This window comes from Ornithorhynchus anatinus, chromosome X2 (genome assembly GCF_004115215.2).
Source record: "Ornithorhynchus anatinus isolate Pmale09 chromosome X2, mOrnAna1.pri.v4, whole genome shotgun sequence".
Lineage (NCBI taxonomy): Eukaryota > Metazoa > Chordata > Mammalia > Monotremata > Ornithorhynchidae > Ornithorhynchus > Ornithorhynchus anatinus.
Window position 1 is genome coordinate 862272 of NC_041750.1, and position 27925 is coordinate 890196.

The 27925-nt window shown below is 55.0% G+C and overlaps 1 protein-coding gene across 1 annotated transcript; it reads left to right on the forward strand.

The window, feature by feature from the left end:
- Positions 1-1037: 1037 nt before the first annotated feature.
- BLK (BLK proto-oncogene, Src family tyrosine kinase) lies at positions 1038-27457 on the forward strand. Its single transcript, XM_029052484.1, has 13 exons — positions 1038-1120; positions 16973-17090; positions 17724-17775; positions 18263-18356; positions 21123-21221; positions 21903-22006; positions 22655-22801; positions 23165-23317; positions 24516-24695; positions 25377-25453; positions 26250-26400; positions 26500-26631; positions 27187-27457. Exons 2-13 carry the CDS (start codon positions 16974-16976, stop codon positions 27387-27389), a joined length of 1509 nt encoding a protein of 502 aa, XP_028908317.1. The 5' UTR covers positions 1038-1120; position 16973; the 3' UTR covers positions 27390-27457.
- The last annotated feature ends 468 nt before the right edge of the window (positions 27458-27925 follow it).

Here is a 27925-nt window from a genome sequence, read left to right on the forward strand (position 1 = left end):
AGTCAGTCCTTGTCCCATATGGGGCTCCCAATCTTAACCCCCATTTTACAAATGAGGCAACAGAAGCATGGAGAAGTTAAGCGACTTGTCCAAGGTTACACTGCAGACAAGTGGTAGAGCAGGATTAGAACCCAGGTCCTTCTGACTCACAGGCCCATGCTCTATTCACTAGGCCAAGCTGCTTCTCTGGGTGGGTGGAGGATGGAAAACAGAGTGATGGAGAAGCTCCCCCAACTTCCAGTTCCTCCTCCAGCCACCAGCACCTGCAACCACGCAAGGAGCCCCACCGGGTTCGGGCAGCGGGGAGAGGGTCCCTTCTTTCCACTCTGAGGGCTTCCAGAGGGCATTTAGTTAGCAGGGTTCTGAGCCTAGAACCAGGTGCCCTCTACCAGCGGACCCCTAAACTGCTCTGGGCCTCAACTTTCTCCTCTGTAAAATGGGTTCATTTTGTTTGGGGCATCTCCCTCCCTCTAGGGTGATGAGGGGGATGGGCGAGACCAGGCCGGCAGAGCCGCGTGCAGCTCCTCAAAACAGACACCCACCTTTAGCGTTCTCCCTCTCTCTCTTCACCCCCCTCCGGCTCCCCAAGACCCTGGGAGGCAGCTGCTTCGGTGGTGGGGAAGCGGGGGGAGCAGGTAACCGTGCCTAACATCGGGGCAGGAAGCGCTTCAAAACCTCCCGGCGGCCAGGCCTGCATTCGGCTGAAAAACCCCAAGAGAAAATTTTCCGTGGGCCAGGTGTTGGGGGGAGGGGGGGAGGCCTTGATTTGGGCCAGAAAGTTCTCCAATTTACAAATCGTCTCCACCTCCGCTCTCGGTGTTTGGCAGAGTGGAGGGTGCGGAGGGTGGGTTTGTCCGGGTTCTGGAGCTGGGGTCAGGAGGGAGGCGAGGAGGGGTGGTGGGGAGGAGGGGAAAAGGTCTCTTCCCCAGAGCTCTCCTCCCTGGGGACCTGGGGGCCAACCGGAGGCTCTCAGCAGGAAACCATGTGGGGGACGGGGCCGCAGGATGGTGAAGGAGAGGCGGGGTAGGCGTGGGGACTCCCGTTGAGCCCCCCGCTAGCTCCTGAAAGAGGCATTTCGCGGGGATGCCAAGGAGCGAGCTTCCTCCGGGAACCCGGCCAGGTAAATAATAATAACGACTATGATATTTGTTCAGCGCTTACTATGTGCCCGAGCACTGTTCTAAGCGCTGGAATAGATACGCGGTAGCAGGGTCAGGCACGGTCCCTGTCCCACATGGGACTCCCAGTCTTAATCTCCATTTTATAGATGAGGTAACTGAGGCTCAGAGAAGTGACTTGCTCACAGTCACACAGCCAAGTGGCAGAGTCGGGATTCGAATCCAGGACCTCTGACTTTCAGGCCCAAACTCCTTCCACTAGGCCATGCAACTTCTCAAGGTCTGAGGATCCGGTCGGGTGGGGTCTGGGCAGGGCAGCGGGACTGGGGAGAGGACACAGACCAGCAATTAGGGACATTATGTGACCTCCCTGAGCAAATCACTAAGCCAGGCTGAGAAGCAGCCTGGCTTAGTGGATAGAGTCCGGGCCTGGGGGTCAGATGGACCCGGGTTCCCGAGTCTGCCACTGGTCTGCTGTGTGATCTTGGGCAAGTCTCTTCACTTCTCTGAGCCTCAGTTTCCTCATCTGTCAAATGGAGATTAATACTGTGAGTCCCAAGTGGAGCAGAGACTGTGTCCATTCTGATTAGCTTGTAAATAAATTAATAAATAGCTTGTAAATAAATGAATGCGCCTCCCCCCCCCCCCCACCTCGTGATAATTGTACACATAGACTTCATATTTCTTGTGGGGGAGAATCCCCCAAGGGGCAGGGGGAGGATAATCTCCAGGGCGGGGGAATCTAGGACAACAAATCTGAGTGTGGGTTATCTCTGTTGGGGTGGGGGGATGATTTGGGGCTCCAGGTCTGGGGGTGAGTGACCCCCATTGGGGGAGAGGAATCTGTGGCAACAGGTGTGGGGGTGGGTGACCTCTGAAGGGTCTCTGAGGTGCCAGCTTCAGACCAGGACTGGGGTCGGGGGCAGATTTGGGGGTGCCAGTCAGAATATCCAGACGGCCTGAAACGAGGAAGGAGTCACATGGTTTCAAATGGCACCACGTCACCGCCCCCCCAACACACACACACACGCACGCTTCCGTGGCTCTTGAGTTATGTTCTAAACTCTCCCTCCCAACAATGTCCCTGCCCCTTCCTGCCAGGCCCACTTAATAATAATTTTGGTATTTACGAAGCACTTGCCATGTGCCAAGCAAAACACTCAAAAAATAGGACTGAATGAACGAATGAATGACTGACACCAGTGCTGGGGGGTTCTGAATGTGCCCTGTTGTGTGTGTGTGTGTGTGTATCTGCGTGTCTTCGGGAGTGAGCACATGTGCCTGTATGTATGTATCTGTGGTGTTGTGGTGTTTATTCAGCACCAACCATGTACCAAACACTGTGGTTTACACAAGATAATTAGGTTGGACTCAGTCTCCTCCCCACTCCTGGTTCCTTTCTCTAATGGGGAGGGGCAGGGAGGGAATCTCACTCCCACTGTTCAGACAGGGGAATTCATTCACTCAATCATTCAATCGTATTTATTGAGGGTTTATTGTCTGCACAACACTGTACTAAGCGCTTGGAAAGTACAATTCAGCAATAAAGAGACAATCCCTGCCCACACCCTTTCTCTCCCTAGAAGGGAGGAGACAGACATCAAAACAAGTAATCAGGTACCAATATAAACAAACAGAATTAGAGATAGATACACATCACTGTGAATGTGAAATCCGGAGAGGTTATTAGACTTGCCCAAGGCCCCACAGCAGGCCAGGAGCAGAACCTGAGTTCTGCCTGACCCAAACCCTCAACTGAGCACTGTAGGGAGCGGAAAGAGGAAGCAGCGTGGCCCAGTGGAGAGAGCAGAGGCCCGAGAGTCAGAGGACCTGGGTTCTAATTCCGCTCTGTCACTTCCTGCTGTGGGACCTTGGGCAAGTCACTTCAATCAATCAATCAATCAATCACTTCTCTTTGCCTCTCAGTTCCCTTACCTTTAAAATGGGGATTTCCTATCTGTTCTCCCTTCTAATTAACTGTCCATAAAGGACAGGGACTGTGTCAGACCTGATTATCTTGCATCTGCCCCAGTGCTTAGTATAGTGTTTGGCACATAGTAAGTGCTTAACAAGTACAACAATTATTATGATTAGATGAGGACACAGCCACTGAGTCATCCTCGCCTCTGACTTGGGGAGTTAGGACCTGGTTCATTTAACGGAAGGGTAAACTGAGGTCTCTTACCTGAGACAGCCAGGCTCGGGATCCCTCAGTCTGCCCAAGACCCTCCTCCCTCTCTTTCTGTCCCCGACCACCACCCCGGGGGCCCTTCAGACCCCCACCCCAAGGTCAACTCCAGATCCCCTGGATGGCTACACAAGAGTCTGTTAGGACAAGTCTCCCTCTCTCCAGAGGTGAAGCTCTCAAAAATGCTCATCACTCTCTCCAGAGATGGAGACCTCTGTCACGCACGTCACTCAATCCAGAGATGGAGATCTCTGACAGGCACGTCATTTTCTCCAGAGACGGAGAAGTCCGTCACACACGTCACTCTCTCCAGAGATGGAGATCTCTCTCTCGTGTTCATCACTCTCTCCGGAGATGGACACCTCTGTCATGCACCCCACTCTCTCCGGAGATGGAGATCTCTGTCGTGTGTGTCATTTTCTCCAGAGATGGAGATCTCTGTTGGGCACGTCACCCTCTCCAGAGATGGAGATCTCTGTCATGCCAGGTGGGGCGTGGAGCTAGGGGTAAAGGGAGAGAGGCGCTGGTGGCTGGGCCAGGAAGGGGTCGGGGTGGGGATTGAGGGGTTTAGAGTTGGCCGGGGGGCCTGTTAACCTGGGACCCCCATCAACGTATCCCCCCCATCACCCGCTTGAAAGTTCTGCTTTGGGAGCCAGAGGGACAGGGAAGAGGCAGGGCAGAGAAATGGGGAGACACTGGATGGGGGGGCCTTCTGCACCTGCCTCCGTCTTGGATACTTCACTCAAGGAGCAGAGACAGACTCAAAGAAACAGAGATAGCCATAAGGAGGGATACAGGGAGAGATAGAGAGAAACCGAGGGATGAAGAAAGATACAGAGAGATAAAGCAGCGGAGACAGAGACGAAAACATAGGGAGTTGGGAAATCAGAGAGAAATAGAGATGCAGGCAGAGAGAGAAAAAGAGAGATAAAGATGGAGAGAGCTAGAAACAGAAACAGAGGGATGGAAGAAGAGAAAGCGATAGAGACAAAGGGCAAGGCAGAGACAAAGACAGAGAGGGGTAGAGAGACAGAAATAAAGAGAGTCACGGGGAGAGATCGAGACAGAGCGATAGAGACAGAAAACAGAAGGATGGAGAGGCAGAGACTGAGATGGATAGAGAGACGGAGCAGCAAAGGCAGAGAGACAAAGATGGAGCGAGCTAGAGAGACAGAGACAGAAATAGAGAGCGGCAGGGAGAGATAGAGACAGATGGAATCAGAAAGAGAGGACTGGAGATTGTGACCGAGATAGAGACAAATAGGGAGACAGAGGGTGGAGACAGAGACAGAGAGAGCTAGAGAGATGGAGACGGAAATAGCGTGGCTTAATGGAAAGAGCAGGGGCTTGGGAGTCAGAGGATGTGGGTTCTAGTCCTAGATCTTACATTTGTCTGCTGAGTGACCTTGGGCAAGTCACTTAACTTCTCTGTGCCTCGGTTATCTCATCTGCAAAATGGGGATTAAGGCTGTGAGCCCCACGTGGGCCAACCTGATTACCTTCTATCTACCTCATTGCTTAGAACAGTGCTTGGCACATCGTAAGCACTTAACAGATACCATTATTATTAAAGAGAGATACAGGGAAGGATAGAGACGGAGAGAGATAGGGACCGAAACGGAAGGCTGGAGAAAGGCTGAGACAGAGATAAGAACGGAGATGGATAGAGAGACCGCAGCAGAGACAGAGACAAAGCCGGAGAGAGGTAGAGAGACAGAGAGAATTAGCGAGGCAGAGACAGAGAGAGCTAGAGAGATCCCGAGATTGCCTGACCGGATCCCCAAGGTGGCCAGCTGGCCTGTCCCCAAAGCCGGTCCAGCCCCGATCGGCCTCCGTGTTGTTTCCCCCCGAGGGGGGCCAGTGTTTGACACCCCTCGGGACCTCCCCTCGGCCCCCTGTCCCCTCGTGGAGCCCCTTCCTCTCTATCCCACTCGGGACCCCGATATTTGGGGAGCCCGTTCCTCTCCACCCCACGCGGGGCCCCGGGATTTGTGGGGCCCCTTCCGCCCCACCCCGCGTGGGACCCCGACATTTGGGGGCGTCCCTTTTTCTCCACCCCGCGCGGGACTCCAATATCCGTGGACCCCCTTCCTCTCCACCCCGCGGGGCATCGATGATCGTAGAGCCCTTTCCCCTCCACTCCAGGCGGGGCCCCAGTATCTGTGGAGCCCCCTCCTCTCTATCCCACGCGGGCCCCCCGATTTGGGGAGCCCCTTTCTCTCCACCCCACGCGGGACCCCGATATTTGGGGAGCCCCTTCCTCTCCGCCCCACGCGGGGCCCCGGTACACGGGAGGACCCACAGGAAGCTTTGGGGCGGCGGGGGAAGGAAGGACCCACGCGAAGCGAGGTCCCCGGGGCGGCCGCGACCTGTGACTTCCCCCCAGGGCGGCAGGGCAGACGCGCTTGGGGCTCCGCTGTCTATCTGCCCATCCGCCCGCCCCCCGTGCAGCTGCCGGCACGGCCCACGCAGGTATTATCTGCCCATCGCGGGGCGGGGGTCCGGGGGGAGGGGAGCCGGTCCTCGCCTCCCTCCGGTGGCCCGGGGGGTCGGGAAGCCGCGGGGGCGGTGCCACGCGCGGGTTGAAGAAGCCCTGGACTTTTCCCGGGCCGTTGTCAGAGGCCCCGCAGCGTGGGGCCCCCGCGGGACTGGAGGCCCCGCTGCCCTCCCGGCCGGGCTGAGGTAGGGGCGCGGCGGGGTCCCGAGAGGGAATGACCCACCGCCTTGGGCTCTGCTGAGCCCCCACTGGGGAGGGGGCGGGCGGGTGTGCCCCTGTGGAGGTGCCTGGTGGGTGGGTGGGTGGGGGTTTCTGTAGACAGAAGGACCCGTTTGCAAAAGGGAGCGGGGGCCGCTTCTGCCCCTAATCTCGCTGGTGGACTGTGGGTGGATGGATGGAAGGATGAGTAAGGGGATGGTTAATAATGTTGGGGTTTGTTAAGCGCTTACTACGTGCACTGTTCTAAGCGCTGGGGTAGACACAGGAGAATCAGGCTGTCCCACGTGGGGCTCACAGTCTTCATCCCCATTTTACAGCTGAGGTCACTGAGGCCCAGAGGAGTGAAGTGACTTGCCCACAGTCACACAGCTGACAAGGGGCAGAGTCGGGATCCGCATAATGTTGGTGTCTGTGAAGCGCTTACTGTGTGCAGGGCACTGTTGTAAGCGCTGGGGTAGACACAGGGGGATCAGGTCGTCCCACGTGGGGCTCACAGTCTTAATCCCCATTTTACAGCTGAGGTCACTGAGGCCCAGAGAAGTGAAGTGACTTGCCCACAGTCACCCAGCTGACAAGGGGCAGAGCCGGGATTCGAACCCATGACCTCTGACTCCCAAGCCCGGGCTCTTTCCACAGAGCCACGCCGCTTCTCTAGTTGGATGGTTAGATGAATGGATAATGATATTGGTATTTGTCAAGTGCTTACTAGGTGCCAAGCACTGGGCGATCAGGTTGTCCCACGTGGAGCTTACACTGCTAACCCCCATTTTGCAGATGAGCTCCCTGAGGCCCAGAGAACTTTAGTCACTTGCCCGAGGTCACTCAGCAGACGGGGGGCAGAGTCGGGATTAGAACCCAGATCCTCTGAATCCCAAGCCGCTGCTCTTGCCACTAAGCCACGCTGCTTCTAAGCCACGCTGCTTCCGTGGGTGGATGGATGGATGGAGAAGCAGCATTACCTAGTGTATAGGGCACAGGGCCGGTAGTCAGAAGGACCTGGATTCTAATCCTGGCTCCACCACTTGTCTGCTGTGTGACCTCGGGCAAGTTGCTTAAATTTCTTCGGGCCTCAGTTTCTTTATCTGTAAAATGGGGATTAAGACCGGGAGCCCCACGTGGGACAGCGACTGTGACCAACCCGATTAACTTGTATCTATCCCAGTGCTTAGTACAGTTTGCCTGGCACCTAGTAAGCGCTTAACAAATACCGCAAGTTTTATTCTTATTCTGGATAGATGAACGGATCGATGGACGGATGGGTGGATGGAGCTCTCGCTCCTCCTGGCTTCCCAACCACCCTGAGCTACTTATGGCGTAGTTCCAGCACTTACTGTGTGCCAAGCACTGTGCTGGGCACCGGGGGTAGAAACAGGATGATTGGATGAGACACAGTCCCTGTCCCACCCGGGGATGCCAGAGAGAGAATGGGGATCATCACCATTTTACACCATCATCATCACCATCATCAGTAGTATTTACTGACTGCTTACTGCGAACAGAGGAGGAAACTGAGGCCCGGAGAGGGTAGTCGACTCAGCCAAAGTCACACAGCAGATCACGGGCAGAGCCAGGACTAGAATCCAGGTCTCCAGCCTCTCAGACCCTTGCGCTCTTTGTCTTCCTGGGGAAAGAGCAGTGGTTCTAGAGTAGGCTGGACTCCCTTTTGGCTCCCTTCCTGAGCGACCGGCCCGGTAGGGCCCCGTGGCCTGGTCCCGTCTCCCGGGGTGCCCAGGGAGGTGGCTTCCGAGTGGAACATCTCTGGGAGGGTCTGGGGGGTCACGGGGACCACCCGAGTCCTTCCCGGGTTCAGTTGGGGCAGCCCTGTGCTGGGGTCAGAATCAAGCCCCTGAGTGGTAGTGTGGTCACACACATATCCACAGACACTCACACACGCAAACACATACACATACACAAAAATACATTCAAACCCCTGAACACATCATTTACAGCCCCTCACACCCACAGTCTCTCTCACACATACACAGATGTACATTCATACACAGGGACACCTACAGATACACATTTACAGACGCAGACCCCGGTGTGTCCCCCCCGCCACACACATGCACACACACAGACACAGTTTTTCTCTCTCACACACACATACACACACCCAGAGACAAACTCCCCCACACAGGGACACCCACAGACACATATTTATAGACATACAGACCCTCACAGACAACTTCCCCCGCCACCTCTTACACATACAGTCTCTCATGCACACACACCCACAGACACATATTTGCAAACACACAGACCCTCTTAGACACACACACACACACATATGCAATCAATCAATTAACCAATGGGATTTATTGAGTACTTAGAGTGTGCGGGACACTGAACTAAGTGCTGGGGCTGACGGGCACACACACACGCACCCTCACACGGAGGCTGTGACTGGGCGTAGGTCTGTGAGTGTGAACGCAGCTAGAGCAGACACGATTAAAACCGACAACGAGGCCTCACTGAATCTCACACGAAAGCAGCAACCCAAACCTCCCCGAGTCCTCCACCCTCCCCTCCTCGCCCCCATCCCTCCTGCGGAGCCTTATCACACCCCAGAACGGAGAAGTGGGAGCCACCTTCCCCGGTTTCTCTCCTGCACCGCCGAGGTGAGCCTCAAAAGCAGAATGGTGGGGGTAGAAGGGATGGAAGAAGGAGGTGGGGGTGCATTTTTTCCACATTGATGTTTGGGGAAACTGAGAATGAGAGGAAGGACCCTCACAGAGGCTGGCCTGAACCCACACCGCACTGCCTGGGCCGTGGTCTGGACTCTGATATCTACCCTAGACCCTACCCCCCTTTAATGCCCCGATTGAAACTTGGGTGTGAGAACCCTCAAAGCTTCCAGGGCCAGGCGGGCACCAAGGAGTGACCTGGATTCCTCAGATACTCACCTGTCTGCAGGGCCTGAATTATCCAGATAACTTGTCCATGCAGACACCCAGGAAGGCAGCATGGCCTAGTGGACGGAGCACCAGGCCTGGCAGCCTGGAGCCCTGAGTTTGAGTGAGACGTGATCCTGGCACCAGCTAGCTGGGTGACCTTGGGTAAGTCCCTTGTTCTCTCTGGGCCTTAGTTTCCTCCTCTGTAAAATAAGGATGAGATTTCTTCCCTCCCTCTGAGACTAGGAGTCCCGTGTGAGACAGGGACTGTGTTTGGTCTGATTATCAATCCATCCACGGTATTTATTGAGCGCTTACTATGTGCAGAGCACCCTACCAAACATTTGGGAGAGTATAATACAAGAGAATTAACGGACATGTTTCCGAGTTTACCGATTATCCTGTGTTTAACCCAGTGCTCGGCTTAGTTCAGTGTTCTGCACACTGCAAGCACTTAATAAATACTACATCTATATAGTAAGCACTGAATAAGTACTGCTATTACTATTATTAACCTGTTGTGATTCCAGGGCTGGCCTTCATTAATTGTTGCGTTCGTCAAAGCGCTCGAGTGCAAAGTGATAATCAGGTGCCACATGGGACTTTCACTCTAAGAAGGAGGGAGAACAGGTATCGAAACCCCATTTTGCAGATGAGGGAGCCGAGGTATGGAAAAGCGGAGTGACTTGCCCAAGGTCAGGCAGCAGGCAAGTGGCCGAGCCAGGATTCAGCCGTGTGAGTTTGGGCAAGTCACTTGACTTCTCTGTGCCTCAGTTACCTCATTGTAAAATGAGGATTAAGACTGGGAGCCCAACTTGGGACAAGCTGATTACCTTGAATCTATCCCAGCGCTCAGAACAGTGCTTGGTACATAATAAGCGTTTAATAAATACCATCATTATTATTATTAGAATCGAGGTCCCCTGACAGCCAGGCCTGTTCTCTTTCCACCGGGCCACGCTGCCTTTATTCTTGTTGTAACTGGGTTGTTACAACCAATGCAGGTTGTCTGGTGTTTGTAAAGGCACTAGAGATATATCGCCCTTTGACCTCTGGCCCTGTGGGTATGAATATAATAACAATAATAATAATAATAAATAATGAATGTGGTATTTATTAAGTGCTTACTATGTGCCAGGCTGGGGTGTTTACTAGCAAATCGGGATGGACCCAGCCCCTGTCCCACATGGGGCTCACGATCTTAATCCCCATTTTACAGATGAGGTGACAGGGGCCCAGAGAAGTTAAGTGACTTGCCCAAGGCCACACATCAGAGAAGTGGTTGATCCGGGATTAGAACCCAAGTCCTTCTGACTCCCAGACCCAAACTCTATTCTCTAGGCCACACTTTTTCTCTTCAGGGTTTCTCTCTGGAGTGTGCAGGCTGGGTTCTACTAGGAGATCAGTGAAGGAGTAGGAGGGGGTAAGGTGATTGAATGCTTACCAGTAAGCCATTGGCAAGGAGCTTTTGTTTGACGTGGATGTGGATGGGCAGCAACCACTGGAGTTTCTCGAGAAGTGGAGAGGCATGGATTAAACATTTTAATAGAAAAATGATCCAGGCAGCAGAGTGAAATATGGACTGGAATGGGAAGAGACAGGAGGCTGGGAGGGCAGCAAGGAAGCTGCTACGGTAATCAAGGTGGGATAGGATAAATGCTCGGCTTAATGTAGTAGCAGTTTGGAAGTAGAGGAAAGGGTGCGTTTTAGTGATGTTGTGAAAGTTGAACCGACAGGATTTAGTGATAGATTGACATCACCATGGAGAACTCTTGTCTCGGGGTCCTTTTTTTCTGAACCAGCTGGGATGATGCCTTGGAGGTCATGTGAATCATCCCCCTGCCTCCAGATAAGCCTGCCCCCACCCCACAGGGGTCATAGCCTAAAAGAACTCAGAGAGGGCCAATAGAAAGCGGGCGGCGGCACCAGCGCGCGTTCCAGAGAATTCACCTCCGCTTCCTGTTCCGTCGGTATCGGGTTTAGGGTGAGTCTGGGGTGTAGGGAAACGGTGAATGTTGGGGGTTGGTTTTCATTTTTCGGGAGCGAAGGTGGTTTTGGAGTGAGGTGGGGAGGGGTGGGTGAAGGAGAAGGGTGGGAGTGACCGACGGTGGGCCCCCCGTTGGACGGGGAGCTCGTTGTGGGCAGGGGCGGACTGCGTCTTCTACTTTCTCATCTTTCTCCCAAGCCCCCATCCAGAACTCTGCACATGAGCAGGCCATGGTGGTATTTATTGAGCACCCCCTGGCGTCACCAATCAATCAATAGTAGTTACTGAAGGCCGTGGGGTACAAAGCGTTATCCTAAGCTCTGGGAAGATACAACAAAGGGAAGACAAGAGAGCATCTTTGCCCTCGAGGAGCTTCCACTCCAATAGAAGAGAGCCACAGAAATATTTCCAGTTGAATATTCTCTACCGTATTCTCCCAAGTGCTCAGTACTGTGCTCTGCACACAGTAGACTGTATGGTCCTTGAGGGCAGGGATGATGACTATTTTATTTTACTCTCCCAAGCTCTTAATACAATGCTGTGCTTACAGTAGGCTCCTTGAGGGAAGGAATGATGTCTTTTAATCCTGTGGTACTCTCCCAAGCTCTTAGTACAGTGCTCTGCCCACGGTTCAATTGTCGTGATTTGGGTCGTCGAGGTGTCTTCTGGGCACAATCGTTCCGGTCAGCTGTGTGGTTCTTGTTTGATGTGGTGGATGGTGGAAGGTGGGTATTCTGAGATTGTAGATTGTAGGTGAGATTGTAGGCTCGAGTCCCCTCCCGACTGGCCGGGAGTCTGGTTGATTGGCAGCTGCCCCCTGAAGGACTCCCTGTTTTTGCCGTCAGCCTGCTGGGGCTCAGGGCCAGTTGTGAATCTCCCCGGGGCAGCAGCTGGGCAAAGTGGCAGGATTGGGGCATGACAGAGGTATCCGCATCAGGCCTGGTCAGCTGAGCCCCTGGGCGTCCCAGCTCCCTCGAGGGCTTGGGGCCCTATCGCCCACCCCCCAACATTTCCGCCTTCCCGCTCAGGGAGAGTGGGGGTGGGGAGGGTGGTGGAAAGAGTCTCATCCGGCGGCTGGGTCAGGGCAGGGTGCGGCCGGGCCTTGCGGTGAGTCTGACTCGGTGAGCCTCCGTGCGCTCACCCCGCTGCTCGGCAGCGTCCACCCACCAGGCCCCAGGTCACACCTACCTCCCCTCCGGCCCCCCCTCACCCCGGGCCCAGGAGCACACGTCTGGCAACCGCCTGCAACATCTCAGCTTGGGGGAGCTGGGCCGGAGGCCGACAACCGGCCGGAAACCAACAGGCTGAGAACGTGAGTGACGCACCGGAGAGGCTCCCGGCCCCCACCCCATCCAGTCCAGAACCCCAACTTCGATAGCAGTTCTGGGGCCCTGGGTTGGGCTGCGTCCTGGTCGTCCTGCTGGACACCCACCCACATGGCTAGGGGTGGACCATCCATAGCTCCTGACTCTCCCTAGTGACTGGCACAGACCACCCAACAGCCCTGACTCTCCCCTCTCCATCTCTGACTCTCCCTCAGAGAACCAGCATGTACTATCTCACACCCCTGTCTCTCTGCTCTCCGTCCCTGACTCTTCCTCAGTGACCCGACATGGACCATCCCACACTCCTGACTCTCCTTCTCCATCCTTGACTCTCCCCAGTGACCCAGCATCCAACATCCCTGATTCTCCTCTCTACGTGCCTGACTCTTCCAGTGATCTAGTACAGACTTTCAAACACCCCTGCCTTTCCCCTCTCCATCCCTGACTCTCCCCCAGTGACCCAGCATGGACCATCCCACATCCCCGAGTCTCCCCTCTCCATCCCTAACCGTTCCCCGGTGACCCAGCGTGGGCACATGCCCGTGGATCTTGGCCTGCTGGTGTTGCCGGCTACAAGTCTCCCTGAGAGAACAGAGTTTCATTTTCACCCCGGCTGGAAGAGGAAATCTTTCCTGCTGTTTGCTATGAATCTGCCCCTCTAGCTCCAATGGAGACACCTTGCCCTGGCAGGGGTGAATCGGGGGGATCTGCTCTGTACACCCTCTTCTTGGTTCTGTAAACTCCAGCCCTGCCTCTTCTCAGCCGGAGACTTTCAACCGTTTGGTGCTTGATTTTTGCAAAACTTCTCAAATGCCTGTAAGGACCGTGTCTTTAATTTTATGAAACTCTCCTGGGCATCCAGCACAGTGCTGTACGCCTTGCAAGTGCTCAGTACAGTGTTCTGAGCACATTATGCTCAACCCTTCCAAAACCGAACTCCCCTTCTTCCTTCCCAAATCCTCTCCTCTTCATCACTTTCCCACCCTGTAGGCAATACCACTATCTTCCCCTTCTCTCCAACTTGTAATCCTGGGCTTTTTCTTGATTCCTCCCTCTCAGTCAATCGTATTTACTGTGTGCGTTGCAGAACACTGTACTAAAATGCTTGGGGGAATGCAATATAAAACAGTTGTTCGACAAATGCCCTGCCCACAATGAGCTTATGGTCTAGGGGGAGAGAGAGACGTTACTAAGTGCTGTGGGGCTGAGGGTGGGTAAATAAAGGGTGCAAAGGGCGATGCAGAAGGGAGTGGAAAAAGAGGAAATGGGGGTTTAGGCGGGAAGGCCCCTTGGAGGAGATGTACTTTTAATAAGGCTTCCAACCTCTCCACTCAGTCGCTCACCAAATCATGCTCACTGTTCCTCCACATTTCCAGAATCCACCCGCTTCCTCTCCATGCAAACGGCCACCATGCTGATCCAGGGATTTGTCAGATCCTGGCTTGACCATTGCATTAGCCTCTTGGCTGACTCCTTTCCTCCCGTCTCTCCCCTCTCCAGTCCATATTTTGCTCCGGTGCCCCAGTTATTTTTCTACAACACCGTTCTGCCCGGATTCCCCCCACCCCTTAAAACCTTCAGTGGCTGCCCATCCATCTCTGTATCAAATGTAAACCCCTTTCCTTCAGCTTTAAAACACTCAATCATCTCTGTCTCCTTACTTATCCTCACTCTCCGAGTATTCTGCAGCTCTTCCTCTTGGTTCCCGCTCAAACTCACTTACTCACTGCACCTCCCTCTCCTTTCTCCTGCTGTCATCTCCCCACTTCACCCCTCTCACTCCATTAGAGTTATAGCACCTCACCAAAGCAATTACATCTTTATACTCTGTCGCTTTTTTAAGGGTATTTGTTAAGCACTTACTATGCATCAAATACTGTTCTAAGCACTGTGGTAGGTACAAGTTAGGTACTCCTTGTACCTAATTACTCTAGGTAGGTACTCGTCTGTACTCGTCCGCTCAACTGTATATATTTTCATTACCCTATTTATTTTGTTAATGAATTGTGCATCGCCTTGATTCTATTTAGTTGCCATTGTTTTTACGAGATGTTCTTCCCCTCGACTCTATTTATTGCCATTGTTCTTGTCTGTCCATCTCCCCCGATTAGACTGTAAGCCCGTCAAACGGCAGGGACTGTCTCTATCTGTTGCCGACTTGTTCATCCCAAGCGCTTAGTACAGTGCTCTGCACATAGTAAGCGCTCAATAAATACTATTGAATGAATGAATGAATACAAGTTAATTAGGCCGGACACAGTCCCTGTTCCACATGGGACTCACAGTCTAAGTAGGAGGGAGAATAGGGATCCCCATTTTTACAGTTGAGGAAACTGAGGCACAGAGAAGTTAAATGACTTGCCCAAGGTCACACAGCAAGCAATCGGCAGAGCTGGGCTTAGAATCCAGGTCCTTCTGACTCCCAGGCCCGTGTTCTCTCCACAGAGCCATGTTGCTTCCTCCTACCTGCCTTCCCTTACTAGACTGGAAGCTCCTTGGGGGCAGGGATTGTGTCTGCTAAATCTTAATACTGTGCTCTGCTTACAGGAAGGGCACAGTAAATACTGTTAATTTGTTAACAGATTGATTGAGAACAGTCTGCTGCACCCAATGGGTGCCCAATCAATCCAGATGATGGTGGTGAGGGTGAAGACGATGATGATGATGAGAAAGAGAAAGATGATGGTGCTGGGTCCTTGGCTGGAGTGATTGGCGGGTGGGCAGCAAGATTTGAGAAATGGAAAAGAAAACTCTGTAACTTGAGAAGCTGCTCTCTTCCCTATCTGTCCATCTCTCAGTGCTAATCATAAACTTGCTGATACAGCAACCGCCCCCACGTTCCCCCCCCCGTCCCACCCAACACCCTCCCCCACCTAGCAGACTGGTCTCCCTCCCCCACCCATTGGGCTGTCAGCCCAAAAAGTGCTCACTTCAGGCAGACGTTGCTGGATGTTTTGAGTGGTTCTTGTTTTTTCCGCTTCTTTCTTCCTCTCTCCCTCTCTCTCCCTCTCTTTATCTCCCCCTCCCTTCATCTCTATCTCTTTCAGTCTCTCTCCATCTCTTGGTCTCCCTCCAACTCTCCCTCTCTCTATCCCCTGCCTCTCCCTCTGCTTCTGTATCTCCTTGTCTCTTTTCCTCTTAATCTCCTCCTTTGTCTCTATTGCTCCATCCCTCTACCTCTGCCTCTCTGTCCCCATTTCTCTACGTCCCGCTCCATCTTTCTATCCCTCTCCTGTCCTCCCTCTGTCTCTTTCCCACTGACCCTCTCTCTGTTTTTCTGGCTCTCCCTTTCCAGTGGCAATGGAAAAGATGGAGGGGATTGCCAATTGACCGGGTCAGGACCGTAAGCTGTTTCTGATACCAGAACCCCTCAGCACTCCTACAATAGGCAGGGAGAGTGAGAGAGTGGGCTGGGATGATCTAACTGACAGATAAGGCCCAGGAAGTATTTTGAGTTCCTTGGGAGAAAAGCCTAAACATCCCAAATGATGCATTTTTGCATTTTCAATTCCCAGAACCAGGCCCCTCCCTCTCCCCTTGGGTTTGAGTTCTGTGTTAGGTGAACACGCCCCTGGCTTCAGAAACGACGACTAACAGCAGTTTGCTGCACGGCCTATGTTGGTATTTCTAATTTCTCCTATTGATTGCAATTGATCAATAGTATTTTTTAATGGCATTCGTTAAGCTCTTACTATGTGCCAGGCACATTACTAAGCTCTGGGGTAGATGTAAGCTAATCAGGTTGGACACAGTCCATGTTCCACATGGGCTCACAGTATTAATCCCCATTTTCCAGATGAGGTAACTAAGGCACAGATAAATTAAGTGACTTTCCCAAATTCACACAGTAGGCGAGTGGCGGAGCTGGGATAAGAAACCATGACCTTCTGACTCCCAGGCCCCGGGCTCTATCCACTCCACCATGCTGCTTCTGAATAGAAGCGTGTGGAAATCGATATGTACATTAGTGTTTTGCGTGGTTGTGAGTGTAGAAGAATAAATGATTATTTGTCCCACTGATACGACAAGATGGGGTCCTTCTTGGGCAAGTCATTTAACTTCTCTGTGCCTAAGTTACCTCATCTGTAAAATGGGAATTAATACTGAGTCCCATGTGAGACAAGGACCGTTCCCTTATAGCTACCCCAGAGCTTAGTACAGTGCCTGGTACATAATAAGTGCTTAACGAATGCGACTCTTCAGACCCCCAAAAATCCCTTCTCTCAGCAACGTGCTGCTCCATCCTGCCGAGAGCAAGTCCCCGCTTTCCCCACCCCACCGGCAAAGGGGTTCTGAGAAACGACTCGGTAGAAATAACTGTAAAGGCGGATGGCTCAAAATACCTTTCAGAGTGGCCCCAGAATGTCTGGTCTTGAAAGGTTGGAGAGACGGGCTGCTTCAGATTTTCCAGCCATGGAAAGGGAAACGTTGCCGCCTGACCCCAGGGCTGGGGTGGGGGGTGGGGAGTGGCAAACAGGGGCACCAGAGGATGGCTGCCTGGCGGGATGCCTCTGGGCAGGTTTCCTCTTCCTGCTGTGTGACCCGAGGCAAACTGCTGCCCTTCTCTGATCCCCTAAATCATCCCAGCGCAGGAGGCAGGAATTAGAACCCACGCACCTTCTTGCCTCCTCAGCTGGGGTCTCTGGCCCCTCAGGGACGGGAGTCTGCCTGAGGAGAAGACCTCCCTGGAGGTGGGGTGCGGGGATTCACAGACTCAACCCCCACCCTCCCACTCTGTCTCACACAGGATGGGAGCGGTGAGCAGTAAGAAGCAGGCCAAGGTCAAAGAGAAGAACCTCTGGAGTGCCCCAAAGGCGGACCAGGTCCCCCCTCGGAATCAGACACCCCCTCCGCTGCCACCTTCTGTAAGTGACGCCCCCCCCTCCCGCCCACCTTACCAAGGAGAATCAGGGGCAGGCTTGGGGGCTTGGGCCCAGCCGGGAGCCGAGTCCAAGCCCCTGACACCTTGTCCTTGCCAGGGCCGGAGGTCTCAAGGGGACGGGGGATCAGAAATAAGAGAAGGGGAGAGGGTAGGGGTCAACCGGTGGAAGGGGGAAGGGAGAGCAGAAGGAAGGGGAGAATGGAGGAAGGGGGAGAAGCTGAGCAGGAGGAGAGGGCGAACAGCGGATGAGGAGAGTGGAAAGAAGGGGAGATTGGGGGCACCCCCAGGGACCCAACCCAAATTTCCCTCCCTAGAGATTTCCCATCCCCCTCCCCTTCCTGGGCTCCGAGAGTCCCGGGGCTCTGATCATTTATTATTACACTGTACTCTCCCAAATGCTTAGTACAGTGCTCTGCACGCAGTCAGCGTTCAGTAAATACAATTGAACTCTGGTCATCCCAGCAGCCACAAACCAATTTGCCTCTTGGTCCCCCACATTCCGGGGAGGGGAGGGTCTTCCTCCTGCTCCCTCAAATCCGCTCAGCTGGCCCCAGGGAGGTTGGGGGAGGCGGTGGGTCAGCTGGCCACGGGGACCATCCCGATGTTTCCGACCAAGGTCGTCTTCAGCCACGTTACGACTCCCACCGCCACCCCGGACCCCGACCAAGGTGAGGGGATCCTGGATCCTGGGGCGGGAGGGGAATGGGAGGGCAGGGGTGGGGGAAACGTGGGGGGGTTGTCCCAGCTTCCTCCCCTGGGTAGGGGCTGTTTGGAAGGCTCTCTCTCTCTCTCTCTCTTTGTAACTCTCTCTTGTTTTGCTCTGTCCTCCTCCATCTCCCTCTTCTCACTCTTTCTGTTTCTCATCTTTCTCTGCCCCTCTGCTTTTGCACTCTCTTTCTCATCTTCCTCTTCCCCTCTCTGTCTCTCGCACTCTGTCCTTCTCTGTCTCTCTCTCTCAGGCCCTGCGTGGCTCTACCTCTCTCACGCTCGGCCTACCGGCCTGTCAGTTTGCATCTCTCTCCCTCTCTAAGTGTTCCGTCCGGTCCTTGGTCCGTCCATCTGTCTGCTTCTCTCTCTGTCGGCCTGTGGGTCACCCCCGGAGCATTTAAAGTCGCCAGGGCTCCCTCCCCTCCATCTTTCCCGTGTGCATTTCAGAGGAGATCTTTGCAGTGGCTTTGTACGACTTTGATGCTCTGAATGACCGAGATCTGCAGATGCGGAAAGGGGAGAAGCTCCAGATCTTGATCCAGTAAGCATCCCGAGGGTCGGGGGATTCGGCCGGCTCCCGGACTCTGCGGTCCAGAAGCCCCTGTGGCCGGTACAGCTTCCCTGTGTCTTTCCAGAACCTTCCCTGCTCCCTGCCACCCCATAGGAAACCCATCTGTTCTAAGGGAACTGGTTGCGAGAATTCCATGAGACAAAATGTTTTGGTGCACATTCTAGGAAAGCGGTGTGGTCAGGTGGGAAGAGCCCGGACCTGGGAGTCAGAGGATCCGGGTTCTAATCCTGACTCCGCTACTTGTCTGTTCTCTGATCCTGGAGAAGCAGCACGGCTTAGTGGATAGCGCATGGGCCGGGGAATCGGAAGGACATGGGTTCTAATCCCAGCTCCACCACCTGTCTGCTGTGTGACCTTGGACAAGTGACTTCACTTCTCTGAGCCTCGGTCACTTCATCTGTAAAATGGGGATCGAGACTGTGAGCCCCACACGGGACAGGGACTGTAACCAAACTGATTTCCTTCTATCCACCCCAGCACTTAGTACAGTGCCTGGCACATAGTAAGTGCTTAACAAATACCATTATTATTATTATTATCTTGGGCAGTTACTTCACTTCTCTGGGCTTCAATTACCTCATCTGCAAAATGGTGAGTCAATAGTTGTTCTCCCTCTTACTTGGACTGTGAGCCCCATGAGAGACGTGGGCTGTGTCTGACCCGATTAATTTGTATCTACCCCAGTGCTTAGAATGGTAGGTAACACATAGTAGAAACTTAACAAACGCCCTTAAAAATACAAAGTAATCATGCTTAGAACAATCGCTAGACTGTAAGCTCACTGTGGGCAGAGAACATGCCTGTTTATTCTTGAATCGTACTCTCCCAACCAAAGAGTACAGTGCTCCACACACAGTACATGCTCAATAAATACGAGTGAATGAATAAATCAATGGAGGAAAGGGATTCTCTTACAATAACAACCTTGGTATTTGTTCAGCGCTTATATCTGCCAAGCACTGTGCTGAACGCTAGGGTAGATACCATATAGGCAGATCAGACTCGGCTGCCAGCGCTCATGGGGCTCTCAGTCTAAGGAGTAGGGAGGACAGATGTTTAATCCCCATTTAACGGATGAGGAAACTGAGTCACAGAGAAGCCAAAGGACCCGCCTCAGGTCATGAAGCAGAACAATGACGGAGCCGGGATTAGTTGAACCAAGGTCTTCTGACTCCCAGGCCCATACTCTTTCCATTAGCGCATGCTTTCCTCTCCCAAGCCCCAACACTGTGCTCTGCACCCAGTCCCCTGCTCGATCAATACGATCGATTGATTAAAGTGGAAAGAGGCCAGGCCTGGAAGTCTGGAGACCTGAGTTCTCGTCCCACGGTTGGCGTGACGTGCCTCGTGACCCGCGGTGAGTCACTTAACCTCTCTGGGTTTTAGTTTACTCCTCTGTAAAATGAGGAGAATAATTCCTAACTCTCCCTATCGCAGAAAAGAAAGCGAGAGGATAAAATGCAGGAACCTTTGAAAAGGTTTTTCTTTTAACGATAAATGATGATTTTCTATTAGGTTAAGGCCCCCTGCTGGTCAGGGATGGGAAGCCCTGATTAAAATAATAAATTACCGGGTTTTATTTTTTAAAGGTATTTATTATGTGCTTTTTCTTTGCCAAGCACTACTCTAAATGCTGGGGTAGACACAAGTTAATCAGGTTGGACAAAGTCCCTGACCCACCTGGGACCCACAGTCAAGTGGCAGGGAGAACAGGCACTGAACCCCCATTTTACAATTGAAACCGAGACACGGAGAAGTGACTCACCCAAAGACACACAGCAGGAAAGTGGCAGAGATGGGATTAGAACCCAGGTCCTCTGACTCTCAAGTCCGTGCTCTTTCCATTGGGCTACTCTGCTTCCCTAAGCGCTTACTTACTATGTGCCAAGCACTGTACTAAGCCCTGGGGCAGATACAAGTTCATATCATTCCCAGTCCCCATGTCACACGGGCTTCACAATCTAAGGGGAAGGGGGAACAGGTAAAGAATCTTCATTTTACAGAGGAAGAAACAGGCAGAGAGAAGTTAAGTGACTCACCCAAGGTCACAAGGGGGGAAATGGTGGAGCCGGAATAAGAACCCAGGGCCATGTCTTTTCCCCTAGTCCGCATTGCTCCTGAGAAATAATCACAGCGGTATTGATGTTAGTAAGCATGATGAAGAGGAGGGAGAGAAGACGAGGAGAAAGAGGCAGGAGAACAAGAGAAAGGAGATGGGGAGGCCGTCCACTCTCCTTCCATTTTATTTATCCTGGTCCTGCCCCCCTCCCTGGGTACAGAGTGCTCTACTGGGTGCCTGATGTGTGCAGAGGACTGTACTGGGCACCTCTGATCGACTCCATCCCCCACCTGTCCCCACCGCCTCAGAGTTTCTCTTGGATCTTTCCTCTTGGCCTCAAACGGTGTCCTGATTAAAATAATAAATTACTGGGTTTTATTTTTTAAAGGTATTTATTATGTGCTTTTTCTTTGCCAAGCACTACTCTAAATGCTGGGGCAGACACAAGATAATCAGGTTGGACAAAGTCCCTGACCCACATGGGACCCACAGTCAAGCAGCAGGGAGAACAGGCACCGAACCCCCATTTTACAATTGAAACCGAGACACGGAGAAGTGACTCACCCAAAGACACACAGCAGGAAAGTGGGGTGTGGGGGAGCTGTGTCAGCTGGAGGGCGAGGGTCCAGGAGTGCACGGCGGTGGTCCCTCACTGCCCCTTCCTCTCTTCCCCTCAGGACCGGGGATTGGTGGCTGGCCAAGTCCCTCGTCACCGGAAGGGAAGGCTACATCCCCGGAAACTATGTGGCTCGTGTGGACACCCTGGAGGTCGAAAAGTAGGTGTCCCTGAAACATCCCTACAGTGTGGACGGCTTCCCTGCTACGTGCAGAGCATTGGACTGGGCCCCCGCGCTGTGCAAAATGCTGTACTCGCCATCCGCTTTGTGCCGAGCACTGTACTGGATGCCTACTGCGTGCAAAATATTATATCGGGCATCGGCTGGGTGCAGGGGACTGGACTGGGTGCCTACCGGGTGCAGAATGTTGTATTGAGTGCCCGCAGTGTACAGAGTGCTGAACTGGCCCCCCTATGTGCAGAGCATTGTAGTGGATGCCTAGTGTGTGCAAAATGCTGTATTGGTTATCTGCTGTGTGCGGGGCGCTGTACTGGGCACCTACTGTGTGCAGAATGCTATGTTGAGCATCGGCCGTGAACACAGCACTGTACTGGTTGCCTTCTGTGTGCCGAGTGCTGTACTGAGCACCAGCCCATTGGATGTGCATAGTGGGGAAGGGGGCTCCAGGCCTCCAACTTTCCTCCATTGCAGAGCTTGCCCTCTCCCCACCTGGACCTGACAGGGTCTAATTCCTGAGGGGTGGCTGAGGGTGGGGTGACTAGTGGCTTGGGAGAGGCTGCAGGTGTGAAGTCCGGGGCTGGGGCAGAGTGCCCTCAGGAGGGACTGGCAGAGGGCCCTGGTGGCCACCCGACCTTTAACCTTTGGCCTGTGACCCTATAGGTGGTTCTTCAAAACCATCAATCGGAAAGATGCCGAACGGCAGCTGTTGGCCCCGGGGAACAAGGCCGGAGCCTTCCTGGTCCGGGAGAGTGAGACCAGCCCAGGTCAGTGCCGGCCGCCCCTCCGACCGCCCCCGGTGCTGCCCGCGACGGGCAGGTGGGGACGTCCCACGGGGCTGGAGACCCGGGGATCACCTCCACCGGACAGGAGAGCACCACCTCCCTAGGGAGTCAGGGGTACTGGATGGTCCGTGTTGGGTCACTGGAGAGAGTCAGGGATGGAAAGGAGAGAGTCAGTGGTGTGGGATGGTCCGGGCTGAGACACGGGGGGCGTGTCGGGTGTGTAGTGTGGTCCATCCCCAACGACGAGGTTGGGGGTCCAAGAGGACATTCCTCACCTCTTCCCCGCATCTTGGCGCTCCTATCGGATGAAGACAAGCTGGGCGGGCTGAGGCCGGGGGGTCCGAGAGTCCGGGTTTAAGGGTCTTAAGGTCACCCCCACCTACGAAGAGAGGGCAGAGAGGAGTGCGGTCCTGGGTGTGCAGCGCAGGGATTAGTGGTAGAGAGGGAGGGAGAATAGGCTGCGGGTAGGCCGCCCTGGGGGCCCCGGCTCCTCCAGCAGGTCACGCCTACCCACTGCTGGGGCCTCCGGGTGTCTGCGGCCCCCCCCCCGGTTCGGGTGGACCAAGGTTGGGTCGGGTGGACCAGGGTCAGACTCCCATCCTGATCTACTTTCGTCGGTTGCCTCCCCAGGCGCCTTCTCTCTGTCCGTGAAGGACAGCACGGCCCAGGGAGCCGTGGTCAAGCACTACAAGATCCGATCGCTGGACGAGGGCGGCTACTACATCTCCCCCAAGGTCACATTCCCCAGCCTCCAGGACCTGGTCCAGCATTACTCCAGTAAGAGCCCCACGTCCACCCGGAGCAGAGGGTATTGGGGGTGGTCTTCCGTAGAGGCGGGAGGATGTCCCCGTTGGGCAGAGATGGATCCTATTTCGTCAATAGTATTTATTGAGTGCTTACTGGGTGCCAAGCACTGTTCCAAGCGCTTGAAGGTTTGATGGACCCTATTGGATGAGGAAGAAGTGGGTGTGGAGGAAGGGGGATGCCCCCATTGGGCAGGAAGGCGGGGCGATGCCCTCACCGGGTGTGGAAGAAGTAGGATGCCCCAATTAGGCGGGAGGCGGGTGCAGAGGCAGGGGGTCGCCAACAACCGCAGCAGCACAGTAACCCCCTCCTCGCCTGTTTGTCGCCACACCGCAGAGAAGGGGGACGGCCTGTGCCGGAGGCTGACCGCGGCCTGTGTGGTTCTGGCTCCTCAGAGACCCTGGGCCCAGGACGAGTGGGAGATCCCCCGCCAGGCGCTCAGACTGGTCCGGAGGCTGGGGGCCGGGCAGTTTGGAGAAGTCTGGATGGGTGAGTATTTGCTAAGAATGATCGTGGCATTTCTCAAGCCCTTGCTATGCGCCAAGCATTGTTCTAAGCGCTGGGGTAGATACAAGGTCAACAGGTCGGACACAGTCCCTGACCCTCATGGGGTTCGCGATCTTGATCCCCATTTTAATAATCATGATCATGTTGGTATTTAAGCGCTTGCTATGTGCAGAGCACTGTCCTAAGCACTGGGGGAGATACAGGGTCATCAGGTTGTCCCACGTGAGGCTCACAGTTAATCCCCATTTTAGAGATGAGACAACTGGGGCACAGAGAAGGGAAGTGACCTGCCTAAGGTCACACAGCAGACATGTGGCAGAGCAGGGATTAGAACCCCGCCACCCCCTCCCCACCCGACCCCAGCTTCTCCGGAGCCCGCAACCCGGCAGGGAGGAATGGGGCGGGCCACGAGAGCAGCACACGACGACCTCTCTGGGTCCCGAGTCCTGGGTTCGACGCAATCAATTAACCAATAGGATTGACTGAGTGCCTCATGGGGGCAGAGCACTGTAACGAGCGCTGGAGAACAATGGAGTTAGTAGACACAATCCCTCCCTTAAGTAGCTACTGTGTGCAGAGCTTGGGAACAAAAGAATTAGTAGACACGATCTAAGCCCGGCATTGGGCAGGGAATGTCTTCATCTGTTGCCGAATTGTACATTCCAAGCGCCTAGTACAGTGCTGTGCACATAGTAAGAGCTCAATAAATACTATTGAATGAATGAATGAATGCCCTGAAGGAGCTTACGGTCTCCTATGTGCAGAGCACTGTACAATAGAGTCACTAGACAAGATCACTAGGCAGGGATTTTATCTACATTTTCCAGAGGTGGAAATGGGGCCAGAGAAGGCAAATGACTTGCCCAAGGCCACCCACCAGGGAGAGGGCTGGGCTGAGACTAGAACCCGGTGTCCTGGCTCCCAGACCTAGGCTCCATTCTCCAGGCAGCACTGCTCTCCTGAACTGCTCTGACCCATCCCGCTCCACTCCCAAATGTGGGTTGAGCCCTGGGGTCTCGAGGGTGGGGAGTCCCGTGTCCCCCGCCCCACCTCCGGCCCCCAAGAGGCTGCCGGGACCCCAGGGGGGGCAGTACCAGGGGCCAGAGAGGGGCGAGGGCTGGACGGAGCAGCCGTCCCCTTCCCCAACGGGTCCCCGACTGCACCCGTCCACTCCACGCAGGGTACTACAAGAACAGCGTCAAAGTGGCCATCAAGACCCTGAAGGAGGGCAGCATGTCCGCGGAGGCCTTCCTGGCGGAGGCCAATCTGATGAAGACGCTGCGGCACGACAGGCTGGTGCGGCTCTATGCTGTCGTCACCTCTGAGCCCATCTACATCGTCACCGAGTACATGGCCAAAGGTGAAGCCCACGTCCCCTCTCCCCCGACAGAGATGACCCCCTCAATCACTGAGCACAAGACCAAAGGTGTCACCCCCACCAAAGATGGCCTCCCCATCACTGAACACAAGGTCGAAGGGGGATGTGACACATGCCCCTTCCCCTGCCATTAAGCACACGGCCAAAGACGACCCCTCCATCACCGAGTACACATCCAAAGATGACTCCCTCCCACCCTGCCACCCAGTACACGGCCAGACATTCCCTCCCCGGTGCCATCTAGCACACGGCCAAAGTTGATTGCCCCTTCCCCCTCCCCCTGTCACCGAGTCCAAAGTTGACGTGCCCCTCCCCAGCCCCCCCGAGAGATGGGACACTGCCAAGAGAGGGGTGGAGGGGGTGAGGAGGTGGGTGACGACACTTGCGATGACAGCCTCGGGGTGCCCAGGGTTGGGGTTATTACTCAGCTCTCCTCAGGCCCGGAGGGTGCCCGAGTAAGGTGGGGCACCCACCCCCAGCAAGGGATCTGGGGGTATTCTGATCCAGGTGATGGGTTCGGCAGGCCAGGGTAGGGAGGGCACGACCTATGGAGGGCAGCGTGTGTTTATCTGGGGAGCCAAGGCGACAGAGCGGGGGGCTGCCACTCACTACACCTGCTGCCTGCCATTCTCCCCGGCCCTGACCCCACCTCTACGGCTGCAGGGTGTTTGCTGGACTTCTTGAAGACGGACGAGGGTGCCGGGCTGAGCCTCCCCAGGCTGATTGACATGTCGGCCCAGGTCAGTGGGTTCACGGCCACGGTGACCGGGCTGGACTCGGGCTGGGCTACTTTGGGTGGTCCACTTCAACCCGCACACCTTGACACGTCTGGTTTGACCCAGGCATCTGGAAGCTGGCTTGGGCATGTCTAAACTGCAAGCTGCCTACACGATCCAACCTGAAAAAGACTAATTATCTGCTTATTTCAAGTCCCCCAGTGCCACTGCCCAAGCTGTTTGGGAGTAGGGAGACAGTGTTTGCTGCAGGGGGCAGGCAGGGGGCATGGGAAGGATGAATTTTCCTTCTATCTGGTAGAATTTTTTTTATGGTATTTAAGCACTTACTAGGTGCCAGGCACTGAACTAAGCACTGAGGTAGACACAAGTTAGTCAGGTTGGACATAGTTCATGTCCCACATGGGGCTCACAATCTTAATCCCCATTTTACAGAGGAGGCACAGAAAAGTGAAGTGACTTGCCCAGGTTTTACAGCAGATAACTTGCAGAGCTGGGATTAGAATCCAGTTCCTTCTGACTCCCAGGCCCCTGCTCTACCAAATAACCCAAGCTGTTTCTCAGTAGAATTGGGGAGAGGGCGGGGGGGGGGGGGCATATAAGCTTAAGGTCCGTATCCCTCTCCCCTGGGGCCTGGGGGCCAAATGGGAGCAGCCCAGAAGGAGAGGGCGGTGTACCAGGGGAAGAGCAGGCTGGAGGAAGCGGGCTGAGGAGAGCCGGAACAGGCCTGAGAGCGAGGATGGGGGCGTGGGGGTCCCGGGTCCGCCCGGCGTCCCGGGCCCACGCCGCCTCCTTCCCGCAGGTGGCAGAGGGCATGGCTTACATCGAGCAGCGCAACTCCATCCACCGGGACCTGCGGGCCGCCAACGTCCTCGTGAACGAGACCCTGGGCTGCAAGATCGCCGACTTCGGCCTGGCCAGGATCATCGACTCCGAGTACACGGCACAGGAGGGTGAGCGCCGGCTGCCACCCGGGCCCCGATCCCCGAGGGCGACACCCGTCCCCCGTCCCCCCCCCGGCTCACTGAGGGTTCCCCCCTCCCCCGCTCCAGGTGCCAAGTTCCCAATCAAGTGGACGGCACCCGAGGCCATCAACTTCGGGGTGTTCTCCATCAAGGCTGACGTCTGGTCCTTCGGCATCCTCATGATGGAGATCGTCACCTACGGCAGAGTCCCCTACCCAGGTACCCTGAGGCGGTGGGGGGGTGGTCCCTACACAGTTACCTCAAAGCAAGGGGGAAGGGGTCCCTACCCAGGTACCCCGAGGAGGGGTGGGGAGGGGTCCCTGGAGAAGAAGTGTGGCTTAGTGGAAAGAGCACAGGCTTGGGAGACAGAGGATGTGGGTTCCAAATCGGGCTCCGCCACTTGTCATCTGTGTGACCTGGGGCAAGCCACTTAACTTGTCTGGGCCTCAGTTACCTCATCTGAAAAGTGGGGATTAAGACTGGGAGCCTCACGTGGGACAACCTGATTACCTTGTATCTACCCCAGCGCTTAGAACAGTGCTTGGCGCTTCACAGATACCATAATTATTATTATTATTACTACCCACGTACCTACATAGGTACCCTGAGGCACGGAAGAGGGGTCCCTACACAGATATTCCAAGATGGGGGAGGGGGGGAATCTCCCTAGTTCCCGGCTGCTGAAGTTGGTCAAGGGGGAGGGAGGGGTCCGCATCCCATGGCGAGGTCGGGGCCCGGGGACAGGTCCTCACTCCCTCCGGCCACCCCCCGCAGGGATGACCAACCCCGAGGTCATCCGGAACCTGGAGCGTGGCTACCGCATGCCGTGCCCGGACACGTGCCCGTCCGAGCTGTACGAGGTGATCGCGGGGTGCTGGGAGAGCCGCCCGGAGGAGCGCCCCACCTTCGAATACCTGCAGTCCGTCCTCGGGGACTTCTACACGGCCACCGAGCGCCAGTACGAGCTGCAGCCCTAGCGGCCCCGCCGGACGGACGCTGCCTCCCAGCCCTGCCCCTTTCAACAGCCGACCCATCCGTCGTATTTATTGAGCGCTTCCTGTGTGCCCAGCACTGTACTCGGCGCTTGGGAGAGGACGATACAACAGAATCGGTAGACACGTGCCCTGGCCGCAACGAGCTTACAGTCTACGGTCTCGCCCCAGGACGAGCCGCTGTACACGAGGGCCCTTCCCCACCCGCCTTGCACGTGGACGCTGTGCATGAGGACTCGGTGCTCCCCTTATGCCCACGGCCCCTTGTACACACGGACACCCCCCTCCCTTCCCACCACCAACCGCTCTGCAGGAGAGCCCTGCCTCTCCTGCCATGCCCGTGGACGCCAAAACCCCCCTCCTCCCCCCACACACCCTGTGTATATGGACGCCGCACCCCAGACCAGCCGCTGTACAGGAGGGCCCGGTACTTTCCTTGTGCATGTAGACATCGCTGCCAACCAGCCGCTCTGCCCTAGGGCCCCAACCCTTCTGCCATGTACGTGAACACTGCATCTCCC